Source organism: Miscanthus floridulus, chromosome 3 (assembly GCF_019320115.1).
Source record: "Miscanthus floridulus cultivar M001 chromosome 3, ASM1932011v1, whole genome shotgun sequence".
Lineage (NCBI taxonomy): Eukaryota > Viridiplantae > Streptophyta > Magnoliopsida > Poales > Poaceae > Miscanthus > Miscanthus floridulus.
The window spans coordinates 134,398,159-134,423,463 of record NC_089582.1 but is presented as its reverse complement, the minus strand read 5'-3'; the positions used below and the strand labels follow the sequence as shown (position 1 = coordinate 134,423,463).

Sequence of the window (25,305 nt, the reverse complement as noted above, 5' to 3'; positions counted from 1 at the left end):
TGGTTTCTGGGCTGGTTTAGGTTGGCTGGTGCTTGTTTATTGTGAGAGAAAAACATTGTTGGCTAGTTGGTTTAGGTTGACTGAAACCAACAAACGAACAGGCTGTATATTACGTAACAGAATGAGTACTTAATCCGACCTTCTAGGCAAGGAGTGCTCCAAGCATCGATCTCCATCCCAGACACTCAAAATCGAAGGCAAGTTTGCCTGGGTCCAAACAAAACAAACCTACATCTAAACAAAACAAACTCTATGCTGTTGCCTAGTACTTTGGAAGGTCATGCTTACTGCACGCCGCAGCTTTTTGGAAAGTTCTAGGACTGTTGCTCTGGATGCCATCCAAACACATCCTTTGTATCCGATGGCTACTTGCGTGGCCAGCTGTCAGAGCAGCTCCACAGCATGTTCGCTTGCTCGTAGATGATCGTAAATTTCTAGCTAGAAATAGTGTTTTTCTCTCACACCAAACCAGCCAGTAGTAAATAATTCACGATCGTTTACGGCCTCCCGAAGAGGCTGCCAGTGTCGAAGTGCAGAACAAAAGTCGAACCGTAGAGGAAAAATTGAACTTTTCACACTAGAGTGTTTGGTTGCTGGATGTCAAACCTCAAAATCGACCTTTTAGTATGGCCGGAACCGTGAGCTCAACAAATGCATATAATATACAAGTCACATAGCCTTTAGTATAAGATGTGAAAGTTGATCAGTTTTGTGAAGTAGAAAGTTGTACTTATTTTTTTCTTGACTTGAACATAGGTCTGGTTTAGTTCCTAAAAATTTTTATCCTAAACTATCACATCGAATTTTGTGACACAGGTATGGAGTATTAAATATAGACAAAAAAAAAACTAATTGCACAATTTGGTTGGAAATCGCGAGACGAATGTTTTAAGACTAATTAGTCCATGATTAGCCATAAATGCTACAGTAACTAACATGCGCTAATGATTGATTAATTAGGCTTAATAAATTCGTCTCGCAGTTTCCAGGCAAGCTATGTAATTAGTTTTTTTTATTAGTATCCAAAAACCTCTTCCAACATCTCCAAAACACGAACTAAACACAGCCATAGGCTATAGCAAACAAATCTTACACGCCAATTATGTTGCAAAAGAAAATTAATTTCACACTGGAGCTGCGCTAAGCTGTTTGCCACCAGAATTCCGGTGGTCCCTCTCTAGTCACAACCCGACAAAGGCCGGCTCAAAGTTGGAGCCCATCAGCGTCCACGGCCAGCCCAGTCCAACGAACCCAGATTTTCAAAACACGACACGAGCCCGCTCCCGGCGACCATGCCGGTGGTGCGGCAGCGGCGGCGCAGAGCTCGACTGCCAGCCACCTGCAACCGGAGCAGGTCCGGCACCGGCAGAGCGATGCCTGCGCCCGCCGCACCCGTAACCGCCAGGCTGAAGAGGGAAGACTGCCCCCGCACCAAGCACGACTCCCTCTTCTCCCCATGGAAGGTACGAACTCCCCGTCTCCTCACTAGTTCTCCTTCTCGCCATCTGCTCCTGTTTCTGGCGCGAGCTGGCTGAGGGCACGATGCAGTTCACGGGATCTGGCTCCCCGACCACCAATTCTTCATCTCGCCTGTGAAACCCGGTGTCCAATCTGGAAATTCTGGGTTCTTGGTTGGCGCCCCATCTGCGCCTCAACCCCTCACTTATCCCATTTCCAGGTTCTTGTCGGGCCGTCGGACTGGAGGGACCACGCTGCCGGCAAGGAGGGGGTCCAGAGGTACCGCATCTGCAACCTCCCGGACAACTTCCCCGGCCTCTACGAGCTAGGCGTTGCCGGTGCGGCCGACGAGGGCGTCAGGGCCCGGAGGCGTGATGCGCGAGGCGTCGTCGTGGTGTACCTCGGGCAAGCTGACAGTGTCCGGGCGAGGCTGCAGCAGTATGGCCGCTCGGGGTCGCATCTGGACACTGCGAATTCGCTGGGTTCTGCTGGTAGAGATGCGGCGAATGCGCTCGCCGCGGGTCCTGGACTGTTCAGAGAAGTGTTCTCCAGAGGCTACTCCGTCGTGTTTCGATGTGCGCTGGTAAGCGTTTCTATTGATCCTTTTTCCATTCTAGGATTTGCGGGGCAGTGGAACTCAGACATCATTTTGCAAGTGTAGTAGTGTACATTAACATGCCAATGATGTCTGCGTTCTGAATGAGAGTCTAGTTTGAAGGTTTCTAAACTGCAAAGAACGCTATGATTTAGATGCCCACAATATTTAAGTAGCCTCCCATACATAGATAGCATTATGTTCAGCTGATAGAGTGATATTGTGTATATGTGTTCACATGTTTCGTTCTGACAAATGTTATGCTTGCTCACTTCATCCATTTCACATTGTTTCTTGCTGAATGTACACTTTGCTTGATTTTTTTCATAAAGAATTATCATTATTCTTCAGCAGTTGAATTGTTAAATGGTTTGCCCTTAGCTTGTATAAATAGGGCAGACCCAGTGCCGGAGGCTCCCACATGAGTGGGGTCTGGGGAAGGGAAAAAACGAGGCAAGCCTTCCCCCCGGGTCTGGGGAAGGGAAAAAACGAGGCAAGCCTTCCCCCCGCAAAATCTGCGGAGAGGCTGCTTCGAACCCGCGACCTGGTGACTCAATGAGACACCTCTCACCACTGCACTAGACCTGCCCTTCTTAGCTTGTATAAATAGAGTAATAAAAATACTTCCTCCTAAAGGTTTCTACTTTCTAGTCTTACCCTCACCGTTTCCTGCAGTGTTACATTCAGAATTGCACTTAACTACAGTTGAACTATCAATATGCTGTTCCACATGAAAGTGCCTAATTTTGCTCACCTGTTCATGGAAAACTACTTGGGGATATATTTGTGTCGTGGCATTCCCTAACTAGATTTTTTTTTACGTTTTAATATCAAGATGTACACCAAATACAAGCGAACCTGGAATGGAACAGGAATTACAAACCCGACCCCCCCCCCCCCCCCCCCCCACACACACACACACCCCCACACACACACAACACACACACTCATTCATTCCTAATGTGTATTGATTGGAGGAGATTATTTTGTTTCAAAACATGGCCTAATGGATGTAGGGAAATCCGTCGATATTTATATACTTGCTTGGTTGCTTTATAAAAACAGAAAGGGTCGGTTATGAATTCTCGGTTGTCCTTTTCACCTTAGCAGTTAACATCATAATTTGATTATTATATGAGTGGTCTTAACATTTTCCATTCTTTTTTGTCCTTTCTACTGTTGGAAACAAACAGATGGACAATAAACAAGAAGCTGAGAAGACTGAAGCACTACTGCTGAGAGTATTTGATTATGCATGGAACAAGCTTCAGAATAGTGCTTGTCGCCGGGAAGAAATACTGCACAAGTTAGAACTGCGAGCAGCCAACCATAGATCTCTACTTAGCAGAGTAAGTGACATGAAACAAAAAATATTTGGAGAGAAAGCAGGTATAAAGATAAAGGGAAGTGCGTCAGCTAACACCTCGCCTGGCATAATTAAAAGTATGCTCCCAAGGGTTCGTACTATTGTTCGTTTCAGACCTCAGGTACTTAACTCTGAGGACAGTGAAGGTGAGATGACTGATATTCCCTGGAAAAAAAATATCTGATATTCCCTGTGCAAATAGACAAGCACATAGAAGGAGGTCCGAAGGATACAAAGTAAAAAAGATTGATGTTACAAAACGGAGAACTGTGCCGATACAGGATTCTAACTCTGTTTATGGAGTGGTGCTCGAAGATGGTTCTTCTTGTCTGGAGCACCCAGTTCATGGAAGGAAGAGGTGCAGCTTACACAAAGGTAAAAGAGTCAAAGGCAGCCCAAAAAGTTCACCTACTAGCTATCCTTGCCAAGTTGAGATTGCAATTCCTGAGTTCGTACCTTGTCTAACTGAAGATTTGGACAGCTCAGTTCCGAAACAGGAAAGCAAAATACTGGAGGAACCTTTGAGGCACACCAATAGCTTCGAATCAGAAAAGGTGAATACTGGAGAAGCTTCTACAGAAGATGGAACACGTGAAATCTCCAGGGATGCTTGTATCTTAGAAGAGAAGGTTTCCCATGCTGAATCTGAGTCTCAGGAGCAGCCTTCTGGGAGAATGTGGTTTGAGCTGCTCAAATCACAGAGGAAACCGGCGAGCAAACAGCCATCAAGAGGCTCAGGATCTCAGATAACAGCAATGACAGATAACAGGCCTTGCAAAATGGTGTCAATTGCAGGAATGGAAAGGTGTGAGGAGGACAGTGGAATAGAGGCCACTGGTGCTTCGTTTTCTAGAAGCTCAGGATGGCCGTGTACCTGTGGCGCCCGTACATCAGACGGTTCACCTTGTATGAATAGACCGGTTGAAGGGAGGAAGAGATGTGCATTGCACAAAGGGCAAAGAGCAGCATTCCTCCCTACACCATCGGTGTAATAGACAGGACGTTTTTTTATTCTTACATCCAATTGTTGTGTTCGCACTTCTGTTAGCAAATTGAAACACAGAAGGTTTTTTTTCATAAAGTTCTTTTTCTCCCAGTGAAGGTTGATCATTCATATTTCATCATGTGTCCCAAAAAAGACTACAGACATTCTGTAACTGTATTTGATGGATTCGTAGAGAGCTGAAGGATGAATGTCTTATGCTGAGCATTGCTCATCTGATGGGATTAATTTCTTCATTTTCTACGTCATTAATTTTTTGCGCTCCAGTAAGGCTACAGGATTGTACGCTTCCTGCCCTTAAAAAAATCCTTTTTATTCACCCCAGCTTTCCTTTTTTTTTAAGCAAACACCCCAGTTTTCCTTTTTTTTTTAGGAAACACCCCAACTTTCCTGGATCATCAACGAGGCAAAATCGGTTTGATGGCCCAGACGGCCAGACCAACGCCAGACGCAGCCCCATTTGGCAGAAGATTTCACGAATTCGCAGAAAATTAGTTTGACGCTATAAAGTTCTCGTGGGCCTGCGGGTCCAAATTTGAAAGCATCATCTGCCCGAGCGTCCGCACGCACCGCATTGGCCACCGGAAAAAACGCCGAGAAGATTGCAAGCCGCAGCCTTCGCCTTCGCTCCACCCATCCATCGCCCCGTGCTCGCACGATGCTCCGATCCCAACTCCTCCGACCCCCACGCCTCTCCCTCGCCGACCCCGTCTCCACCGACATCAGCTGCAGCCGTGGCGGCGGCCGCAGCCGCAGCCGCCCGAAGCCCAAGACCATCGCATTCCCGCCGCCGCCCCTCCGCCGCCTCGTCTCCACCTCCCTGCGCCGCCTGCTGCCCCGCCCGCGGCCCCTCATCGTTCTTCCCGGCGGCGGGGGCGGCGGATGGATTAGGTTGGGCAGGAGGAGAAAGACACCAGCCGAGACGGTTGCTGCGGTCGCGCTCTCCCTGGCACTCGGCGGCGACAGGCTCGCGGCGCTCGCGGAGGCCTGGAATGCGTCCGGCCTGGGCCAGGTGCTCGACGTATGGGCCGCAGTGTTGGATAGAGGGCGGAGCAGGCGAGGCGGCGGGCTCCGGCGGCTCGCGGCGTTCCTCCTCGGCGTCGTGGTGTGCGCGCTCGTCTGCCACATTAGGGGCGCGGCGTTCTTGGAGGGGATCCAGAAGACCGGCGGCAGCCGGAAACTAATGCGGATTTTCCTGCATTGATGGATTTCTTCATTTCTTGTTCGTCTGCTTGAGAAGTTGAGATTGAGATACTTTTTCCTCATCAGAGTTTTTTTATGAGGATGGATAGTGTTCCCGTTCTTCGGAGTTGGGATGCCGATTTTTATTTTTTTTGGAAAAATGTGTGATGCCGATTTATAAGACATTGGATTGTTTATACGATTTGATAGTTCCTGGCTCTGTGGCCGAAACAACTTCAGCTGTGACGGTGGATCAGCTTTGTTTTACTATAGTTTCTCTGGTTAGAACCCCATGCGATATCCTACAAGGCTTGTTCGGATGCAGTCAGATTGCATCAATCCACGTGTGTTGAGATGCATGGAAAGTCAGATTCGCATCAATCAACATGTGTTGAGATGCATCGAAGTGGAACTTAAAAGTAAATTCTACCTCAATCCACCCAAACCCACATGGATTGAGATGAATACGATAGCACCTAAAAGGCCTTGTTGACGTATAGCGTAGCGCTAACAGGATTACAGGATGAGTACATATTTCCAGACCCTGTGAATGGCACTTAATATGACAGATAGCTCGGTGGTTCACCCGGTCACCCCTCAAAACTGAACAAAAACCATCACCAACACAGGACCTTGGCTCTTGAGATACAAATGCTATCTTGCAGCAGGCTGTCAGCAGAGCAAAAAACCTACAAATTACAATCCTACAGGGCGGTATCTGAGTCCAAAAAAAAGTGTCCCGGGAATTGTTACCAATGTCTCAACATCAACCTAGCACATCACCGCATAGATAAGTTATCAAAGATGTTATGATTGAACAATGTGTTAGCCATGATGCCGGGAGTCAAGAGCTGTTATCGCTGCACCAGGATGCTATTGCAATCTCTTCTTCTTGCTTTGCCTTGGGTCCTCATCAAACATAACAAGCTCGTCGTCGTCGTCGTCTTCAACAACTTGAGCGCTGCTGGATCCAACATCCAAAGGATTTTCAAGAGCATCAAAATTCTCCTTTGCCTCTAATATTTCGTTCAGCTTACGCTTCGTTCCAGGCTTCGCTGATATATCCTCAGCAGTACCATCAACATCTTCTGTATTGGATGAAGATGGAACTGATCTATTCTCACCATTACTGGTAATTTGCTTATCAACTGGGCCAGACCACCCAGCAAGAACCATTCCGTCAGGCTCCTTTTCTTCATTGAACTCATCCCTGCATTGACCATTCAATTGATGAAGATACAGAATTGTGTATCGGCGCAATAGTATGGAATTGCAGCATATGGATACCATTTTGTATCTGTAGGATACAAGCAATTTGGCATCCAGTAATCAAAGAAATGGAATATCTCAATATGTATCTAGCATATAAGCAAGGTTAATTCAAAATAAGAGCAAGTTACACAATACCATGCTGCTCTAGTTTCTGTAGATGAGTGTAAGGTATGGCATATCTCATTACGTATCTAGCATAGAAGCAAGGTTCATTCAAAATAAGGGCAAGCTACATAATACGATGCAGCTCTAGTTTCTGTAGATGAGTGTAAGGTATGGCATATCTCATTACATATCTAGCATAGAAGTAAAAGGTTAATTCAAAACAAGGTGCAACAAGTTACATAATACCATGCAGCTCAAGTTTCTTTAGATGAGTGCAAAGGTACACAGAGGCCAACCACCAAGGTTTCCAAAGAAATGGAACCATGAAATTATAGGGTGCATAGTCTGTGAAAGAAGAAAAGAAGAACCTGTGTTTGATGTTGATATTGCATTTGAGTTCCTGATGCAAATCCTCGACCGTAAGCGTTGTACCATTTAGAACTGGAGTTGGAAGTTCAGCCAAGACCTGCAATAATGGATCAACTAAGCAGGGCATAAACACAACTAAGGGCTGCAAGCTTAAAATTTAAGTTTATACAAATCAACTAAGCTGATCATGAACACAACAAAGGGCTGCACATTTTTAAGAAACAAGAATTTTAGAATATATGCCACAGTGCATACAACTGACTTTTCTTGAGCAGGAAAGTTAACTTAGAAAGTATCACAGCACCTTTTCGAGGTTTAAAGCATAATTTGCAATCTCATCCTCCTCCAAATCTTCACCATCCTCAAAAACAAGTGTGGCACCAACCATTATCAAAGGGAGGTTCATTCCAAGTTTGCTTTTTATAACTTTTTCAATGACTTCCCGGAGCTTTGTTGTCTTAGTATTAACCTCCAGCACAAGTGGGGTCTGTTGCGTTCAGTTTTACTTCATGTCAGTGCCGAAGAATCAGAAAAAATGTAACAAAAGCCTAACTCGAAAAGTACTTACCTCAGAGCAGACATAGCATGATTTACTAGGTTCAAAAGGCTCAACAGGCATCAAGAGCATCTTCCTTGCTGGATGCTCAAGACAGTACGTCATTCTGTAAAACATGACCATGAAGTTACATTACTTCTATTTTATACATGCCCAAAAACAAATAGGAAAGCAACAGGATAAATTATATACAATGACAAATTGATAAAGAAAACAAGTTCCGTAATAGTCTAGATTTCACAACTTTGACTCTTCAGAAGCAAGCATAAACAGAAACTAAGCATTTGACATGAACAGCAAATCTTAGATAGAAACCATTGGTGCAAGAAAAATACAATGTGAGAGGTTTAGAATGTGGTTACCTATAATCTTGATAATCACCCTTGAGCACTTTAATTGCTTCGATGACGATTAGACCAGCTATTATAGCATTAGTAGTTGCCACAGCATGAACTATATTTCCAGCAACACCTTTAGCTTCGAAAAGGCTATGCAGTGGTATTCCAAAAGAGGAAGCTCTGATATTTGCTGCAGCAGTAACAAACTCGACAGCCAATTGGTCATCCTTGTCAAAAATAAGGCTCCCTATTTCCTGAAAGAGAAAATCAAGCCTGGATTAATTTCTATATAAAGAAAAACTTTAAGATGTCATACAACTCAGAAAAGAAAGCATATGAACCTTCTCTCTTTTCTCAAAAAATAATTTTAAAGCCTCCACGAACACTCTTGAATTGTCAGCAAGACTCCATATCTCTTGTGAATTCCTAAGGCCTAGGGACACCATAGCAGACGGATCCTGCTCGTCATTCATGTGATCCTGAGAACGACCATTTTGCTGAACAGCACCTTCAGGCAATGCATCTCTAATGTATATTGGGTTTGGCTTTCTCCGATTCTTCCAAGTTTCCTTATTATCCAAGGCAACTTCAATGTTGTAACCAAATACGTGGTCATATATTCTCTGGGCGTATTGCTCAAGATCTTCATCTAAACTCCTTTCAAAAACATCTGTTTTTGAACTAGTATCATCTTTCGAGTGCACATTAAGATCATTATCCTGTTTTTTATCACCAAATAGCTTTGCAAAAAGCAGGTCTTTCGCCCAAACGATGCAATGAACAAACTGCAAAGATATAAAATCAGTCATTAGTGCTAAACCTAAGAAGCCATCAGATTCTATCATACTATAACATAATTGTAAATGCACAGCAGTATAACCCCAACAAGCTAACATGCTGATATTTACGTGCTCAAGGAAAAATGTTGATATTTAAAAATTGAACTGCGTCAGAGATGCCAAAAAACAAATTGTCTGTAAGAATACAACGGCATTCATGCCCATCTAAATCCAATAAAACATTGGATTGAAATAACTTGCCATAAAAATGGGGAAATAATTATTTTTTCGTATACAAAAATATGCAATACATAATAGTTTACATTTATGAATCTGAATAGCAAACACATTCCACAAGATGTTCAAAACAATGAAAAACTAAAGGATTAGAAACTTACACTTGCATGCATACAATAACACAAAGAAAAACAAGAGCGGATATGCAGCATAATAAACTGTCCAACAAAACAAATAAATAAAAAGTTGAGCCAGAGAGGTAACCTTTGATGGTGTGCTTGTAATTGTGCAGACAGGATATGATTTAGGGACAGGCTTTGGTTGACACTCATAGCACTCTGTTTTACCCTTGACATGAACAGTAACCTGAAATGTATGGAATGGAAAGTACTTTGAGCAAAGCATTAGCTTGGAGTAATATGCAGGGTGGTGCTGATTAAGTTTGTTATTAGTGACAAATATTCGACACGTTTGAGTTAACAAATGTATAGTTTATTCCGATGAGAATAAACAATGTACCGGATTTCATATGTATACTAAGAGGCAATGGCCAATTGATAAAGACCAAAATCAATGCGTACATTTGATGATATATTGTGATACGCTGACTTGTACATATTCCACCAGCATTGCAAAATTACTGAATGTCTCAAGCTTCAAATTCTGAGAGCACCGGTTGCACACTACCAAAATCCAATACAATCATCATATCTAATTATATTACTAACCAAAGAAAAAAAAAGAACACACAGCGACAGCGCATATAATATGTACAAATTGTATCAAACCATCAGAAATCCGCTTGAATCTTGCAGATGATTTATAATCATATTTTGGTGATCCCTAAGTCCTAACTGCTAAATAAACAACCATTTTAAAGAGGTATAGTAAAATTACATAGAAGAAAGAAAAATGTCATATCAAATTCCGAGTTAAACTAGCCTATCTAGACCCCAAAGTTCCATCTGATTTTATCAGCATCCTCTCTGTAAGACTAAATGACGTTTATTATCTTAATTTGCGGGCATAAATAAACAACCAGAACAAGTTAATGCTTAATGCTAGTTGAGTGTCAGCATACCCTCTCAGGCCACTAAATTTACCCTGGAGATTTCATAGCAGCAATATACTTCTAAGAAAATGACCACATATACACAACAACAACAACAACAACAACAACAACAAAGCCTTTAAGTCCCAAACAAGTTGGGGTAGGCTAGAGTTGAAACCCAACAGAAGCAATCAAGGTTCTAAATAAAAGAATATCAAAGGCCTAGACAAAACATTTATCTATGACTCTGAAATTCCGTTGCCTTTGTAAAGAAATTCGGATTTACCGTTGTGAAAAAAAGACAACATCTATCCCAGGGATCATTATGTAATCTATGGCAAATGCAGAACATCTAAAACCAGAAAGGTGAACATCTATAATAAACAATATTGCAGTGTCACTGACAGAAGAAGATACGCCATCAGAGTTTCTCTAAGGATAAAATATGTTGTGTGCTAGTTGAGAATTCAAAAAGTTGCACACTAGCTGAGAATTCAAGACAACACTGCTAGTAAAAGAAAAGGATATGTCAAAAACAAAAACCGTTGTTACTGACATGTAACTAGATACCTCACAACTTACATGCTTCGTACATATAAAAAACAAAAACAAAAAAGTTATAGGCCATCAGTATGAAATAAAATCACAAGGAATACATCAATATGAAATAAAGCTATAAGCATATACTTTTTTTAAAAACAAATCAGGCAGGAGAGCTGCCAATTATATCAAAGAGAAGAAGCCAAGACAGGGTAGTACAACGATACAACAGTGACCCCAAAGGGTCTAGCAACAGCAACATCTATAAGCATATACTAGCACAAGCGATTTTGAGACTGCGACTGCAGTATTTGGTTGCCTTACCTGTCCCAAAAAACCAGTAGTGCCACTTTCAACCAAAGGAACTTCAGCAGCAAGGCAAAGGCGGTTAACATGGCGTCTAGCATCCAAGTTATCAAGACCATTCAGAACAACATTAAATTGCTTGAAGAAATCAACATTGAAATGAGAATCCTTCACGTTTGCATGGTATGGTGTTATATTGATATTTGGCCTAAATTTCAACACAGCATCCCGAGCAACCTGGCAACACCAATGGTATAAAACAGTGTAAGAAAAAAGAAACAACAATAGGGTGATTACAAGAAAAAACTATTAAATGGATAATTATTCTAGTCATATGTGAAACTCACTTTAGCTTTTGACTGCCCAACATGACTCTGCCGAAACAAAAACTGTCTATTCAGATTGCTAACTTCAATTGTATCCAAATCAATCTGCAGAGAAAAAGGTTGGATTAATTGGGTGCACCATCTGAGATGAAACAGACAGATTTTTATTACTACCATCAGTAATAAGGGAGTATAATCTTTACAAATGCATACTTACCAAACCGTCAAGATATAAGAGGGAGAAAAAGCCATAATAGGAGTCAAATGATAGGCATCAAAGTAATGAAAAAAATTACAGATGCAGCAGAAAATTTTTATCTCCCTGTGATATGCCATATGCAGTAAGATAAATGGTTGTTTTCCTGCGCAATATTTAATATAAGTGAAGCAAATGATAGAAAAAAAGGCCACACAAAGTGCTAAAAGGTACTACACAAGGTGGGGTCTTGTAAGGGAATTTATAGACAGCTCTGAATTTTCTTATTTTACAAGGAGGTTGATTCAAACCCGGGACCTCCTTGACACTTTTTTTTGGGATGTGGGCCTTTTTTTTTGGGGGTGGGGGGGGGGGGGGGGGGGGGGGGGGGGGGGCAAATAATAGATGGCACAAAAATACGTTTGCATCACCCTGTGCTATGCTAAAGGCAGCAAGATAGAGGTTTTGTAGCTTGAGAATTAATTCTGATTTATAAGCCCAACCGGAAACTAGTCTAATGGGTCATAGCGATAAAAGGAAATAGATTCGTAGATATCTCAAGCACATTGATTTGTGTACTTTGGTTACCTAAACAAGGACTAGGATGTGTCCATTTATAAACTGGTTACAAACTACACTGAACCTAAGTAATTAAGGAAAAAAATGAAATGTTTCATACCAACATAAAAATAAGCACCAGGACAAGAAAGGGCCTGCAGAGAGCAAGGCGCTAAACACAGTTGTAACGAGGAGTGCCCCCAAAATGCAATACAGAACCCACAAGCACAATTGCAAGCAAGAGCATTGAAGTCATCAGCGCTACAGTAAGTACGCCACCATAGAAGCAGAGTGCCAACTCGTGGGTTGAACAGTGCAGGTCCACTTCTCAACTCTAGGTCAACGCTATCCCTATCATAGATCCCACTAAAGCCCAGAGCACACCAGCAAACCACCATCCACAGGGCCTGCGAAATCCAGATTCAAGCAAAGCGGGGCAGTAAACCTAGACCCAGCCTCGAGGTAAAAACGGAGCGGAGACTCACGATGTGTATGTCGCTGAATCCGGAGAGCGCGAGCGTCTTCAGCAGCTCGCAGCCGATGCCTCCCGCCCCGACCATCAGCACCTTCGCCGCCTGCATCCCCGCGCACCAAGACCAGGAAAAGCGTTAACAAGTCAACCCTGCGCGCAGGCGCACCCAAAATCCGACAGTGAACGACGGGCCCCGTCACTCACCTTGACGGCCTCCTCCGAGGACGCGGCGGCGGTGGCGGCGGCCATCGGGGGCGCGCGCAGTAGGGTTTTGAGTGAAGTGGGGTTTGGGGGGCGGATGGGAATTTGGAGCGAGAGGGAGTGCGGTTTGGGCGGAGGGGGATTTGGGGCGCGAGGGAGACGAGGGGGACGGCGAGCTGCCGAAGCGTCGTCGAAATTGAGGGGGCAGGCCGGGTGGCTGCCTCGCTGCTGGTCAGTTGTCGTCCCCGGCTCGATCGGTTCCCCTACCCGGCTACCCTATGGACTATGGAGCATGGACTCGAGACCCGGGAGGGATCGGACGGACGCGCCGGTTTCTTGAGGGAAATCAATCTTGCTCGCTGCCGCTGGTACCTGGTAGGCTTTCGGGTTGCCATTCTGCCAAAAGGGTTTGGGCGTGGGGACCAAGTCGTGCGTTCTGTAGTTTCACACGAGCTGGCGGTGGGTGCGGCAGCGATTATGTTTGACCTTCCCTCTGGGCTGGGGCCCGGTAAAATCGATCGGCTAGCATGAATGTATGATCCCGGCCTAGCACTCTAGCAGGTTATCAATCTTTTCATTCCAAAAACACAATCTTCTCTTTTAAAAAACAATCTTTATATTAGCATTTTCTTTCCGGAGTTGTTTGGATCTCGAGTATTATCAAAACCATATTTTGTTAACAAACTAGATTTAGAGATTAACTACCTAAAATATTGTTTGGTTACATGAGATAAAACCGGAACAACCAAATTTTGTTTTCTACAAATAAAACTCAAAAAGTCGGTTTTGACAAAAAAAGAAGAAGTTTTTTTTTTCTAAAACCCGATTTCTCATATTGTTTCTCGTGTTGTCTTTCTCTTCTCTTTTTTCTTGCTAATTAAAGGATTGATTAACTCGTGAAAATCATTACAATATTCATTTTCACTTGTGCCACCCAAACAACATAAGACGATTTTTGCCTATTTCAAATTTTAGTTTAGAAAATATCATCCTAAAAAGATACACACCATGTTCGCTTGATAGTTTCTGTGGCTTATAAGCCGGCTGATGCTGTTTTGTTGTGAGAGAAAAACATTGTATCATGGCTGATAAGCATGGCTGATACGATCAAGCGAATAGGGTGACAATTCTAAGCGGCTTAGGAAAGAAAATGTGCTAAAGATATAGGTCATATAGCACATATCCTAGAAGAGACAAAAAAAACACACCACATGGTTATGGTTTTAGAGCTTGTATATATAGCGCAACTTTAGAAAGTTTGACCAAAGAGTCTGAAAGGACACAAAAATATCGAAACAACATTACATGAAAACATGTCATCTTCCAAATGCGACTATGCAAACTTTGAGCGTCACCTAGAACCAACCCAACCACAACCCCCGCTCCCTCACTCCTTCTATACCCCCAAAATGACCTACAAATATGCTTCATCCAAATGATAATCACACACCATCTAGAGACTTTTATCCAAATCTTGAGATGAGAGAAATAGCATTCCCTTTAAAAGCTTTTGCTACAACCATTCTTTCTAACCCAGTTCCTTCTTTTATCCTCTTCTATTTATATGTTGTTTTGTGATAGTTACCCTAATACAACATGATATATAGCTTTTGCTACAACCATTCTTTCTAACCCAGTTCCTTCTTTTATCCTCTTCTATTTATATGTTGTTTTGTGATAGTTACCCTAATACAACGTGCTATACATACATATAGATATATGCAAGGGAATTTGTTGTTTTTGGGAAAACATTGGATTTCAAGGTAACACCAGGTAAAAGACCTACAACGACGACATACCAGGACATCAACGAAGACAAGTCCCTACCACCATGATCGTATTTTTATTCTGTGAGTGTAAATAACAATACCAACACGACTTGGTATGTCACATTGTTACATGTTTTCATAAAAGTTATTCCAATAGTTGTATTAGTGACAATCCGCATAGTCATAACTATTTTGGAACAACTGAAATAGCAAGTGCCCTTGAAAACCTAGAGCTTCACCCACCCTTGGAACATGTTCGAGTAGTCCATGATTTTAGAACTATTAGTGCTAAATAATTAGTTTGCTTTCTCTTCGAAGAAGACAAAATTTTCTTTGGAGAGGATAGATCATTTTACTCAAATATCATCTTATACAAAAAATGGCAAAAGTGTGAGTTTTCATGGAAAACAGGTGGGAAGAGAAAAGCTTGAAAACTAGTAACAAAACTTTAGGAAGTGTTTTCTAACACAAGGCAGGTAGGGTGTGTTGAGTAAAATGTTTGGTAAGTGGGCTTTATGCGTGAGTAGAAGATGACCACCTCAATCGCATAAGGACCGGTTCATCTAAGATACTCAACCTAGCAATATCATGCAAACCACATGTGTTTGTAATGGGGCAAGCCTTTGTTCAAACTCCTTTGGGCTAATCTAGTATCCACCCCAAAGGCTTGGCGAGAGAACGGACGGTTAGAAGATAGAACAAGACTTTGCGCCCGGTCTGACTCACAATTGGGCTGATCTAGTAAGGCTTGGCGATGAATGGATGGTTAGAAGATAGAATAGGATCTTGCACCCGATTTTGTTGGCACTTGCAATCCTAGTGATCTATGTGAACTCTTTGTGGCCTCATTTATATATGGTACCAAATATATGTGAATTGTGCTTAGTGCTTGAAACTACTCAACCTCTTGATAGTTATCCGTGGGTGGATACTAGGGTGTGCATCCCTCGCAAGAGTGTTCGAGTAGGCATGGATCTCATTGTACCAACTCGGCCGCTGCCATATTTCAGGTTGTGTATATCATATGCGTACAGTTGTATGCCCCTATAAATATAAATATGTCTAGACAGTTGCGGTTCATGGCTATGAAACAACTATGGTTGAACTCAATTATCAATCATGCATGGAATAAGAATACTTGTTGCTACTAATACTAAGAATACTTGTTGCTACTAGTACTAAACATGGGCCTGGAAGGGATGTCTTACTCCCTCCCTCTGATCCAGTAATCTTTATGGACCAGCTAATTATGTTTTGAAATGCAAAGATTTTTTTATTACGATGAAATGTTGTAGGCTCAGGTGAAAACCCTAAACTTAAACCTTATTTTACCCCCAAGCATATAAAATTATTGTAAGTGTTGGGATTTGTTGAGTATGAATGTGCTCAAACTTGCCTTCAACATGTTAAAGAAATGAAGTGATAATAAGATCAGATGTTGAGGATGAGGATCGATTTATTCCTACACCCAGATTGCCTATAAGTTCTGGGGTATCCATGTTGTACATGTTGCCAATTTTAATGGTCGTTGTCCAACTCTGAGTGAGTAAAGGTGTATAACACCACCAAACTCTCCTTTACAACAAAGTTCATGTATCATCTTCATGCTCTATTCAATTTATGTTGGTATCAGCTACTAGCCAAGTGAGGCAGTGACTGATACACTAAGCACTGAGATTCCCCAAAAAAGTCTACAACCTACCACTCAATGTATAGTGTCGTTTCTTATAGAAATAATTCAGGAAGATATACACATTGATTCATGAGTGGTAAGTAACACCAACACCACAAGGAAATTAACCAAGAAGTTAGGCTCAATTGTCAACTATCACCCCCTTCCCCCTATTTGATGTTTGTTTTTCTAAAAAATGCTTACTATACACTTGTAGCTAGTCCCATTTTTCTTTTCTTTTCTTTTCTTTTATTTTTTTGTGTGGAGTGGGGTGTGGGTGAATAGGGGAATACATTTCCCTTCTATAGTGTTGGCGTCAGCCCCACATGTCACAAGTGAACTAGAAGCCATTAGTTTTGTGCTAAATGGGGCCTTGGGACACATTTGGTTGCTGCCTTGGATGCCTCGCCGAAACTAGTTTAGTCGACCAAAGTCTAGCATGTGATTTGGCTGCCCCGAATTGGTCAGGAAGAGGCCGAAAAATGAACTACGCATTGGTACAATAGACCGACAAACTTCGACATCCATCTAAAACAAGTCTTGCACTCATAATCAATGACCTAATATTAGCTAGCATCAAGTGGCCTCAGTCAAAGCCCCCTTTAGTGTTACCACTATTGGCAAATTTCCTTGTAGCATGGTCCAAGGTTTCTACAAGCTTAACTTTAGTTAAGCCATACCATTTTTGATAAGTTGTGTCGAGGACTAATACTAGGGTATCCGAAGAGGAGGAGCTAATGACCATCCACATTGATTCATCCGAGCAGTCAAGAGCACGACTATAGCTCCAACCGACCCCTAGGTACGTGGGCTCCGCCTCGCCCGACCTCTGGGGGTGGGCTCCACCTCGCCTGACCCCGAGGCCATGGAGGGCGGGCTCCGTCTCGCCCGACCTCTAGGGACAGGCTCCACCTCGCTCAACCTCTAGGGGTGGTCTCCGCCTCGCCCAACCCCAAGGTCGCGGTCTCCGCCTCGCTCGACGGGGTCCTATACCGCCGCCAACCACTCCAGGTCTAGGCGTATGGGCATGGGTCAAAACTCTGACACCAAGAAAGAGACCAGCACGCCCCGATGTAACCCGTGGCTGTGACGATCCATACCTGAGGGTTCACATCAAGAACAACATCGGGCGTGCTAGTGCTGTTCTGCCTAACCATCGTACGAACGCTAATAGGCGCGTCAGTTCATCATGATGTCTGTCAGGACGGAATGGAACGCCATGACCGGTAGATGATGCCTATGCATGGCGCTTGTCGGGTTCATAAACCCAGGGTCCCTCATGGACCTGCTTCCCAACAAAGACTCGGCCCAACAGACAACGTTGCGAACGACGCGCAACTCATGGGCTAGCCCAAATACCTAAACGATAGGTCAGAAGGGCAATCCAATCTCTGACCGAAAGGCCTCGCTAAGGAGGAACAGTGCTCGCTTTCGACTCCAGCCCGCCTCTCCGACTAGAAGGCCTGGCCAAGGAGGAACAGCGCTCGCTTCCGACTCTGGCCTGCCTCTCCGATCGGAGGCCTAGCCAAACATCGCCTCCAACTCTGACCCACGTCTTCGATCAGGGATGCACCAAACCCCTGCTTATAGCTCTTCTCCGACTGGCACAGTTAGAGCCGACTAGAACCAACCGACTGGGGACGCCCGCTCGGTGAGGACCAGGAAACGGATGGAGCAAGTAAGGCAGGACACTCGACCACGATACCAAGGACCGTATCCTACGCACCTATAGGACAGTAACCGATAGGACATGTCAGAAGGGTGCCCTGCAACCTTCCAGGGCATGCCAAAACCCAAGCAGTGTTATGGACGCCGACATTTTCCCTACAGTGTTGTGGGCACCATCAACTCCCATACTAGACAAACATGGTAAGGCTCCCCACACATGCCTTTGGACATCAACAGTGTTGTGGGCGTCGTCATCTACCATATATGGTGAATACGGTAAAACCTCCCACATGCGTCTAACAACAACAGTGTTATGGGCGTCTACCATCATCTTATACCCAACGGTGTGGGCAACAAGACTTAGTAGCATGCGTACTCTCTCTCTCTCGCTTGTAAGGATACATGCATTTGACAACAACTGTGTTATGGACATCCCCTTTATCTATAAAAGGGGATGCGCTCTCTCCCAACAGATAGATCCCTCAGTTCACTCACACACCACAACAGAACCACTAGGTTCAAACCTCGAGCACATGCTCGAACACTTAGCACATAGCGGAGCTCCTATCACTCTCGGCCCTTCAGACTAGAGTCCGACCAGACCTCTTATACCCCTCATCTTTCTCCCTTCCATTTATAACCCCACAACAAACTTTGAGCACCTAGGCTCAGGAATAAAGTCACCGACTGACTCAAACTGGACATAGGGCACGTTGCCTGAACCAGTAAAAATCCTATGTCATTGAGTGCTAGGCCACATCCGATCACAACGTACAACAAAACTACAAATATTTATGTGTTGATCACTTTCTGCACCGACAGTTGGTGCCATCTATGGGGAAGACGTTGTACATTCACACTTTTGGTCATCGGATGGCCCACTTTTTCGCCACCTTCGCCATGATGGGCTCAAGCGATACAACTCGCTTTGGCTCGCTAGAGTTTCCCACACTCCCACCTGTTGGGATGTGGGTTCCACCAGTCTTTGAGCTGTCCCAAGCCTTCCTCTTTGGAAGCCTAGACTTCATCATCGACCGGCTCGGCGTACTACACCTTCGCGAGGAGGCACTTGTTCCAGCGCCCGTCGGAGGGGTGCCCTCCATCGGCTCTGGGACACATGATGACTTCAACGATGAGCCGCCTATGCTTCAATATGAGCAAACTCTCTGCTCAAACCCCGCTATGAGTAATGTACATGCTGTTATTTAGTCGCTATTTACTATCTCCCGCCGATTATTCGAAGGGACCGCATTGTCCGCACCGTAACCACCGTACGACCGGTTTCTCTATGGTCTTGCATCCCCACAAATGCGTACGCTCAAGGGCTCCAAATGACGCTGGCGCCGCCCCCTCTCACATCCAAATTTTTGGGAATGGCAAGCTATGCTCCCACCACTTTCCATGAACTCCTCGATGATGAGGTTGAGAGCGACGGCTCCAGCATCGGCAACATGGCACCTAGCCACCGTCCATCCCAGGAGTGCGCTATGGCGGACGCTTCGGGACAGCCGCCGGTGGTACTGGAGTCCTTACAGACTCACACCCCTCTAGACCCTCATGCGGGGCCCTCGCGCTCACACAAGAGCACACCGAGAAGCTACAACAACAGCGGTAGAACTAGCCGCCACCTGCGCCGACGTGCTTGGTGCAGCACGTTGCGCCCCATGCGCGTAACCCAGCGAGCGACACCCAGGGTCACGCCCGCTAGGTCCAGCGCGACATCATGGATGAGGGGAACGACCCCCCACACTTCACTCAGGCTAGCCAGAACATCACCGCTACAGCAATGCTTCTACGTGGCGTTCCTGAGCCCGTCGACCCTAGGAGCGGGCGATCCAACAGAACCTCCAGGCTCTGGTGGAGGCCACCGCCATTCAACAGGCGGAAAGCTCCACATCGTGACTTCGACTCAGGGCCTCTCTCCCCACCAGAGGAGTGGGGACGCACTAGACGGATCACTTCATCCGCTCACCGATATAGCCACTAAGCGTGGCATAGGCGGCCGTAGCTGCGCCATAGTCTGACCTAGCGCCTGCTCTACACTGACCGTCGACACGCGAATGGCTTAGTCCACACCAAGATGCTCGCAGCGTCATCAGCAACAGGCCTCAGGCCCGACATGATGATGACGTCCATCGGGCGGTGGTGAGGGCAGGCGACACAGGCCTTGGCCAAACCTTCGTGGGGAGCGGTGAAACATGCCCCAGGCATGGTCGCCGGTCAGACGATAGGAGTCCCAGCCTAGATGGCCCGGGACCACCGGTCTTTGGCTGGTGTATCCAGAGAGCATCGTTCCCATAACGCTTTCGACCGCCCACCAACATCACCAAGTACACTAGGGGGACAAACCCTGGTATTTGGCTCGAAGATTTCCGGCTCACCTGCCGAGCCGGAGGGGTGGATGATGACCATCTCATCATTCAATATTTCCCCATCTATGTGGGGAAACATGTTCAGGCATGGCTTGAATTCCTCCTGCATGATAGCATTCGTGACTGGGCGGACCTCAAGAGGATCTTTGTTGGAAATTTCTAGGGGACATATATTCGCCCTAGTAACTCCTAGGACCTCAAGAGCTGCCAGCAGGAGCCCAGCGAGTCCCTACGAGATTACATCTGTAGGATCTCCCAACGATGCAACTCCCTCCCTAATGTCATCGATGCGGATGTCATCAGTGCATTCCTCTCTGGAACAACCTGCGAGTCCTGGATCCACAAGCTTGGCTGCCTAAAGCTCCGTACCACCCGCGACCTGCTCGACATCACCACAAACCACACCTTCAGCGAGGAGGCGATTGGAGCAGTCTTCAATGAAGGCTGGGACAAAGGCAATGCCAAACACGAGGACTAAGACGAGAGCCCCTCCACATAGAGAGGCAAGAAGAACAAAAAGGATCGGCGCCGACCAGCCAACATCGCGTTGGTCGCCGTAGCTGATCGCGTGAGTAACTAGCCCCAGCGGGGCCTACCTAACCACTTCAACAAGCTCATGGATAGCCCATGCACCAACCACGCCTACCCCATCAAACACCTCTACAAGGACTACGAGCTCCTCAAACGTTTCCTACGATAGGCTGGTGGGCCGAAAGAAGGAGATGGCAAAGAGGCGACAACCAAGAAAGGAGGCGCGGTGGGCAAGGACACGAATAGCTTCCCTGACCCTGAGGAATGCATCATGATCTTCGGGGGATCCGATGCCATCTACTCCAAGCACCAGCACAAGGTACGCTACAGAGAGGCATACGCCGCCGAGACGGCTGTCCCCTCCTTCCTTAGCTGGTTGGAATCTCTGATCACCTTCGATCAGAGGGACCATCCCTCCCACATCACCATATCGAGACGCTACCCGCTCGTCGTCGACCCCATCGTCCGCAAGAAGCACCTCACCAAGGTGCTGATGGATGGAGGCAGTAGCCTCAACATCCTCTATGTTGACACCCTTGACTCCATGTGCATCCCACGGTCGGAACTCCACCCAGCGGGCTCTCCCTTCCATGGCGTGATCCTAGAAGCACAGGCGTACCCACTCAGGCAGATTGACATGCTCGTCATGTTTGGCAACCGAGCCAACTTTCGCTCGGAGGTCCTCACCTTCGAAGTGGTGGACTTCCCAGGGTCCTACCATGCCATCTTGGGGTGGCCATGCTACGCTAAATTCATGGTGATCCCTAATTACACCTACCTCAAGCTGAAGATGCCAGGACTGAACAGCATCATCACCATGGGCAGTGCCTTCTCGCATGCCTTCACGTGTGACCGTGAGCATTTCAAGCTCGCCACCGCGGTCATCAACTCGTCCAAGCTCCCATAGCTCGAGGAGTTGTTGACCCCAGCAGTCCCAGACTGCAACAAACCAACCTCCTCGATGGCCTTCCACCCACTCGAGGAAACCAAGGCAATGGGGATTGACCCCACTGACCCAACCAAGATGGTGCGGATTAGGACCTAGCTCTCGGCTAAATAGGAATGCGAGCTCATCGACTTCCTACGTGCTAATCATGATGTCTTCGCATGGAAGCCTTCTGACATGCCGAGCATACTGTGGGAGGTCGCCGAGCACGTGCTGCGCCTCATCCCAGGCTCAAAGCCTACCATGCAGTGCCTATGTCACTTTGACGATAAGAGGTGCAGGGCCATAGGCGAAGAGATCGCCAAACTCCTGGCAGCCGGATTCATTAGAGAAGTATTCCACTCCGACTGGCTTGCCAATCCTGTTCTTGTTAAAAAGAAGATCGGGGAATAGAGAATGTGCATTGATTATACGGGCCTCAACAAAGCATGTCTAAAGGATCACTTTCCTTTGCCATGTATAGACCAGATAGTCGACTCCACATTGGGATGCGAGATCCTCTCCTTTCTGGATGCCTACTCGGGCTATCACCAGATTGCGATGAAAGCGTCTGATCAACTCGCAACCTCATTCATCACCCTGTATGGTTCATACTGTTATGTAACCATACCTTTTGGTCTGAAGAACACTGGCGCCACCTACCAAAGGTGCATGCAGCAATGCTTCGCTGACTAAATCGACCCGCTCGATCAGCCTGATCAAACCGAGTGGCCGAAACCAACAATCGCCGTCTATGTTGATGATATAGTGGTCAAAACGGCTCAAGCTTATGACCTGATCACAAAATTGGCCACAACATTTGTGAACCTCCGAAGGTTCAACATCAGATTGAATCCTGAGAAATATGTTTTTAGGGTTTCGAAGGGGAAGCTGCTTGGATACATTATGTCCGAGCATGGCATCGAGGCCAACCCCAAAAAGATCAAGGTCATCTCTAACATGGGCCCTATATGCAATGTCAAAAGCATACAAAGGCTCACCGGTTGTCTAGCTGCCCTGAGCCGATTCATCTCTCGGCTCAGTGAACGGGGGATGTCACTCTACAAGCTCCTCAAAAAGATGGACGCCTTCATCTGGACTGAGGAAGCTTAGTAGCCCCTAGAGAGCCTCAAGGCATCACTAATGTTGGCCCCAATCCTCGTCGCTCCCGAACAGGGAGAACCCCTCCTCTATGTCGCAGCAAGCAACCATGTGGTGAGCGCCGCCCTGGTCATCAAAAGGGAGGAGCCGACACACCACCTTAAGGTCCAGCGACTCGTATACTTCGTTAGGGAGGTACTCACCAACCCCAAGGTCCGGTACCCCTAGGTGCAGAAACTCTTATATGCCATGGTGATGGTGACCTGGAAGCTCCTACACTACTTCACCAACCACGAAGTCACGATCGTCACTTCATACCCGCTTAGGGACATCGTCCGTAACCATGACACCGCGGGATGGATCTCCAAGTGGGCACTCGAACTCATGGGCCATGACATCAGGTATATCCCCTGTACCGCTATTAAATCTTAGGCTCTCATGGATTTTGTCGCCGAAAGGATAGAGGTCCAGCTACCGACCCTAGATGTCACCCACGAGTACTGGACAATATACTTCGATGGGTCCGTAATGGCACCTGACTCAGGGGCTGGAATGGTTCTAATCTCCTCAGACAGGAGCAGGCTCCGCTACACCATCCAGCTCCATTTCTCGGCCTCAAAGAATGCCACGGAATATGAGGCCCTCATCAACAGGCTGCGCATCGCCATTGAGCTCAGCGCTACGCAACTCTACGTCTACGGCGACTCAGAGATGGTCGTTGACCAAGTCATTGTGGGGGATATACCCTCGGGTACCACAAGATGGTACATGGGCCGCACCATCCGAGGTGGCCCGGCCCGTAAGATCAAGGCGTGCATAGCAAGATTACAAGTTGTACTAGATATTATAATAGTACCAAATTGGATACTTTACTTGTAACCTTGTCCCTTCGAAGTATATAAGGAGGGGCAAGGGTTCCATAGCGGATAGATCCATAGGATCATACAGTATACATCTCAATACAATACACCAAAGACACAGGACGTAGGGTATTACGTCGACCAGACGGCCCGAACCTGTCTAAATCGCTGTCTATGCGCCTTGTGTCACCATCTGGTTCCTGATTACACACATCCTACCGATAATCTACCACCACGGGCACCCCCCTCGGTGGACTGCCGACCATATTTTGTCGACAGTGGCGCGCCAGGTAGGGGATCCCCTTTAGGGGATCATGCGCGCTGATCTATGGCAAACCAGATGGGATCTCAAGATCAACATCAACATCATCCATGGCGACCTGGCTTCCGACGACATTGATGCTTGTGCCGGCCCTCATCATCGACTGCTCATCGTGGTCCCACGCCTTGTCAGCACATCGACAGCTTGCTGCAGGCCCCGTTTGCCAACACTATCCGCGGCTCTACGATCCGATCTACAGAAGCGTAAAGGCCATGAAGATTTGTAGGTATTCATGCACGATGGAAAGATGTGGCCCAACAGATGGCTAGTTCGAATCGGCAAGCACCAACTGGGAACCGACGTGTAGGCTCCAGAAGCCAAACCAATCTGCTCTGGCTCGCTGGGAATTTCGCCGAGTTCAACTCCGAATCGTGAGATCGACGAAGCAAAAGGGAAGCCAATCGAGTAGGGCGAATAGCTCGGACACGTATCCGATCATGCCTCTAAAACAAGACGGGAAGGGGAGTATGTACTCAACTCGATCGGAAGCAGGGCTAAAGTCTGTCATTGTCCGACATCGTTTCAACCAGCAAACAAGGAAGAATATACATGCTGTACAGGACCATGTAGGCTAACCAGATTGAAGCAATGCATGCATATGCACATATGTCATCCATGGAGCAATTCTCCAACAGCTGATCGGAATCCAACTGCGCTCATCGTCGTTCTTCGTTACCATGCATTGATGGCACGCATGTGGTCGGCAAGCCTTAGCTCGTTTGTGAGAGCATCAAACTCGATGCCAAAGTGTAATTTGAACAAGCATGAGGATGACCACGCACGCTATGATGATTTGCATGTATTCATGCATGACGGGGAGCAAGGCATACATTGCAAGCTAACGAACAGGCAACGTCGAAGGGGCATAGTGCCTCGACGACAAGTATGCAGAACGTCCACAGCTCATCTATGTCTTCGACCACGTCCTGGCTCCGCCGAGCTTTGACCGCGACCACGTCGACCACGTCCCGAGCAGCTCCGCCGAGCTCCAACCACGTCGACCGCGACCACATCGACCACGTCCTGAGCAGCTCCGCCGAGCTCCGACCACCTCGACCACAAGACTACATCGCAATGATGATCGCCGCGAAGAACGGCGCTACGACAGTCGCGACCACAGTCATGACGACAGGTCGAAAAGCTCAAGGACCGGACAACTTCATCGCCAACGACAC

General features: G+C 46.2%; 2 protein-coding genes and 1 pseudogene across 3 annotated transcripts; 2 read left to right on the top strand and 1 right to left on the bottom strand.

Annotated features, from left to right (window-relative positions):
* Window positions 1–1,243: 1,243 nt before the first annotated feature.
* LOC136542513 (protein EFFECTOR OF TRANSCRIPTION 2-like) lies at window positions 1,244–4,442 on the top strand (annotated as a pseudogene).
* A 623-nt stretch (window positions 4,443–5,065) lies between these two features.
* LOC136542514 (uncharacterized) lies at window positions 5,066–5,923 on the top strand. The gene has a single exon (XM_066534993.1). It carries the CDS (start codon window positions 5,081–5,083, stop codon window positions 5,624–5,626), a length of 546 nt encoding a protein of 181 aa, XP_066391090.1. The 5' UTR covers window positions 5,066–5,080; the 3' UTR covers window positions 5,627–5,923.
* A 416-nt stretch (window positions 5,924–6,339) lies between these two features.
* On the bottom strand, window positions 6,340–13,231 carry LOC136542512 (SUMO-activating enzyme subunit 2-like). 2 transcript variants are annotated; one of them, XM_066534992.1, is made up of 11 exons: window positions 12,915–13,231; window positions 12,723–12,821; window positions 11,505–11,588; window positions 11,176–11,394; window positions 9,525–9,626; window positions 8,586–9,029; window positions 8,269–8,498; window positions 7,919–8,012; window positions 7,655–7,837; window positions 7,350–7,447; window positions 6,340–6,814 (listed from the first exon to the last, which is right to left on the bottom strand). In XM_066534992.1, exons 2-11 carry the CDS (start codon window positions 12,816–12,818, stop codon window positions 6,478–6,480), a joined length of 1,887 nt encoding a protein of 628 aa, XP_066391089.1. In that variant the 5' UTR covers window positions 12,819–12,821; window positions 12,915–13,231; the 3' UTR covers window positions 6,340–6,477. The 2 variants fall into 2 exon arrangements, with proteins under 2 accessions (XP_066391089.1, XP_066391088.1); XM_066534991.1 differs by having other exon boundaries at window positions 12,723–12,812; window positions 12,914–13,230.
* Between the last annotated feature and the right edge of the window lie 12,074 nt (window positions 13,232–25,305).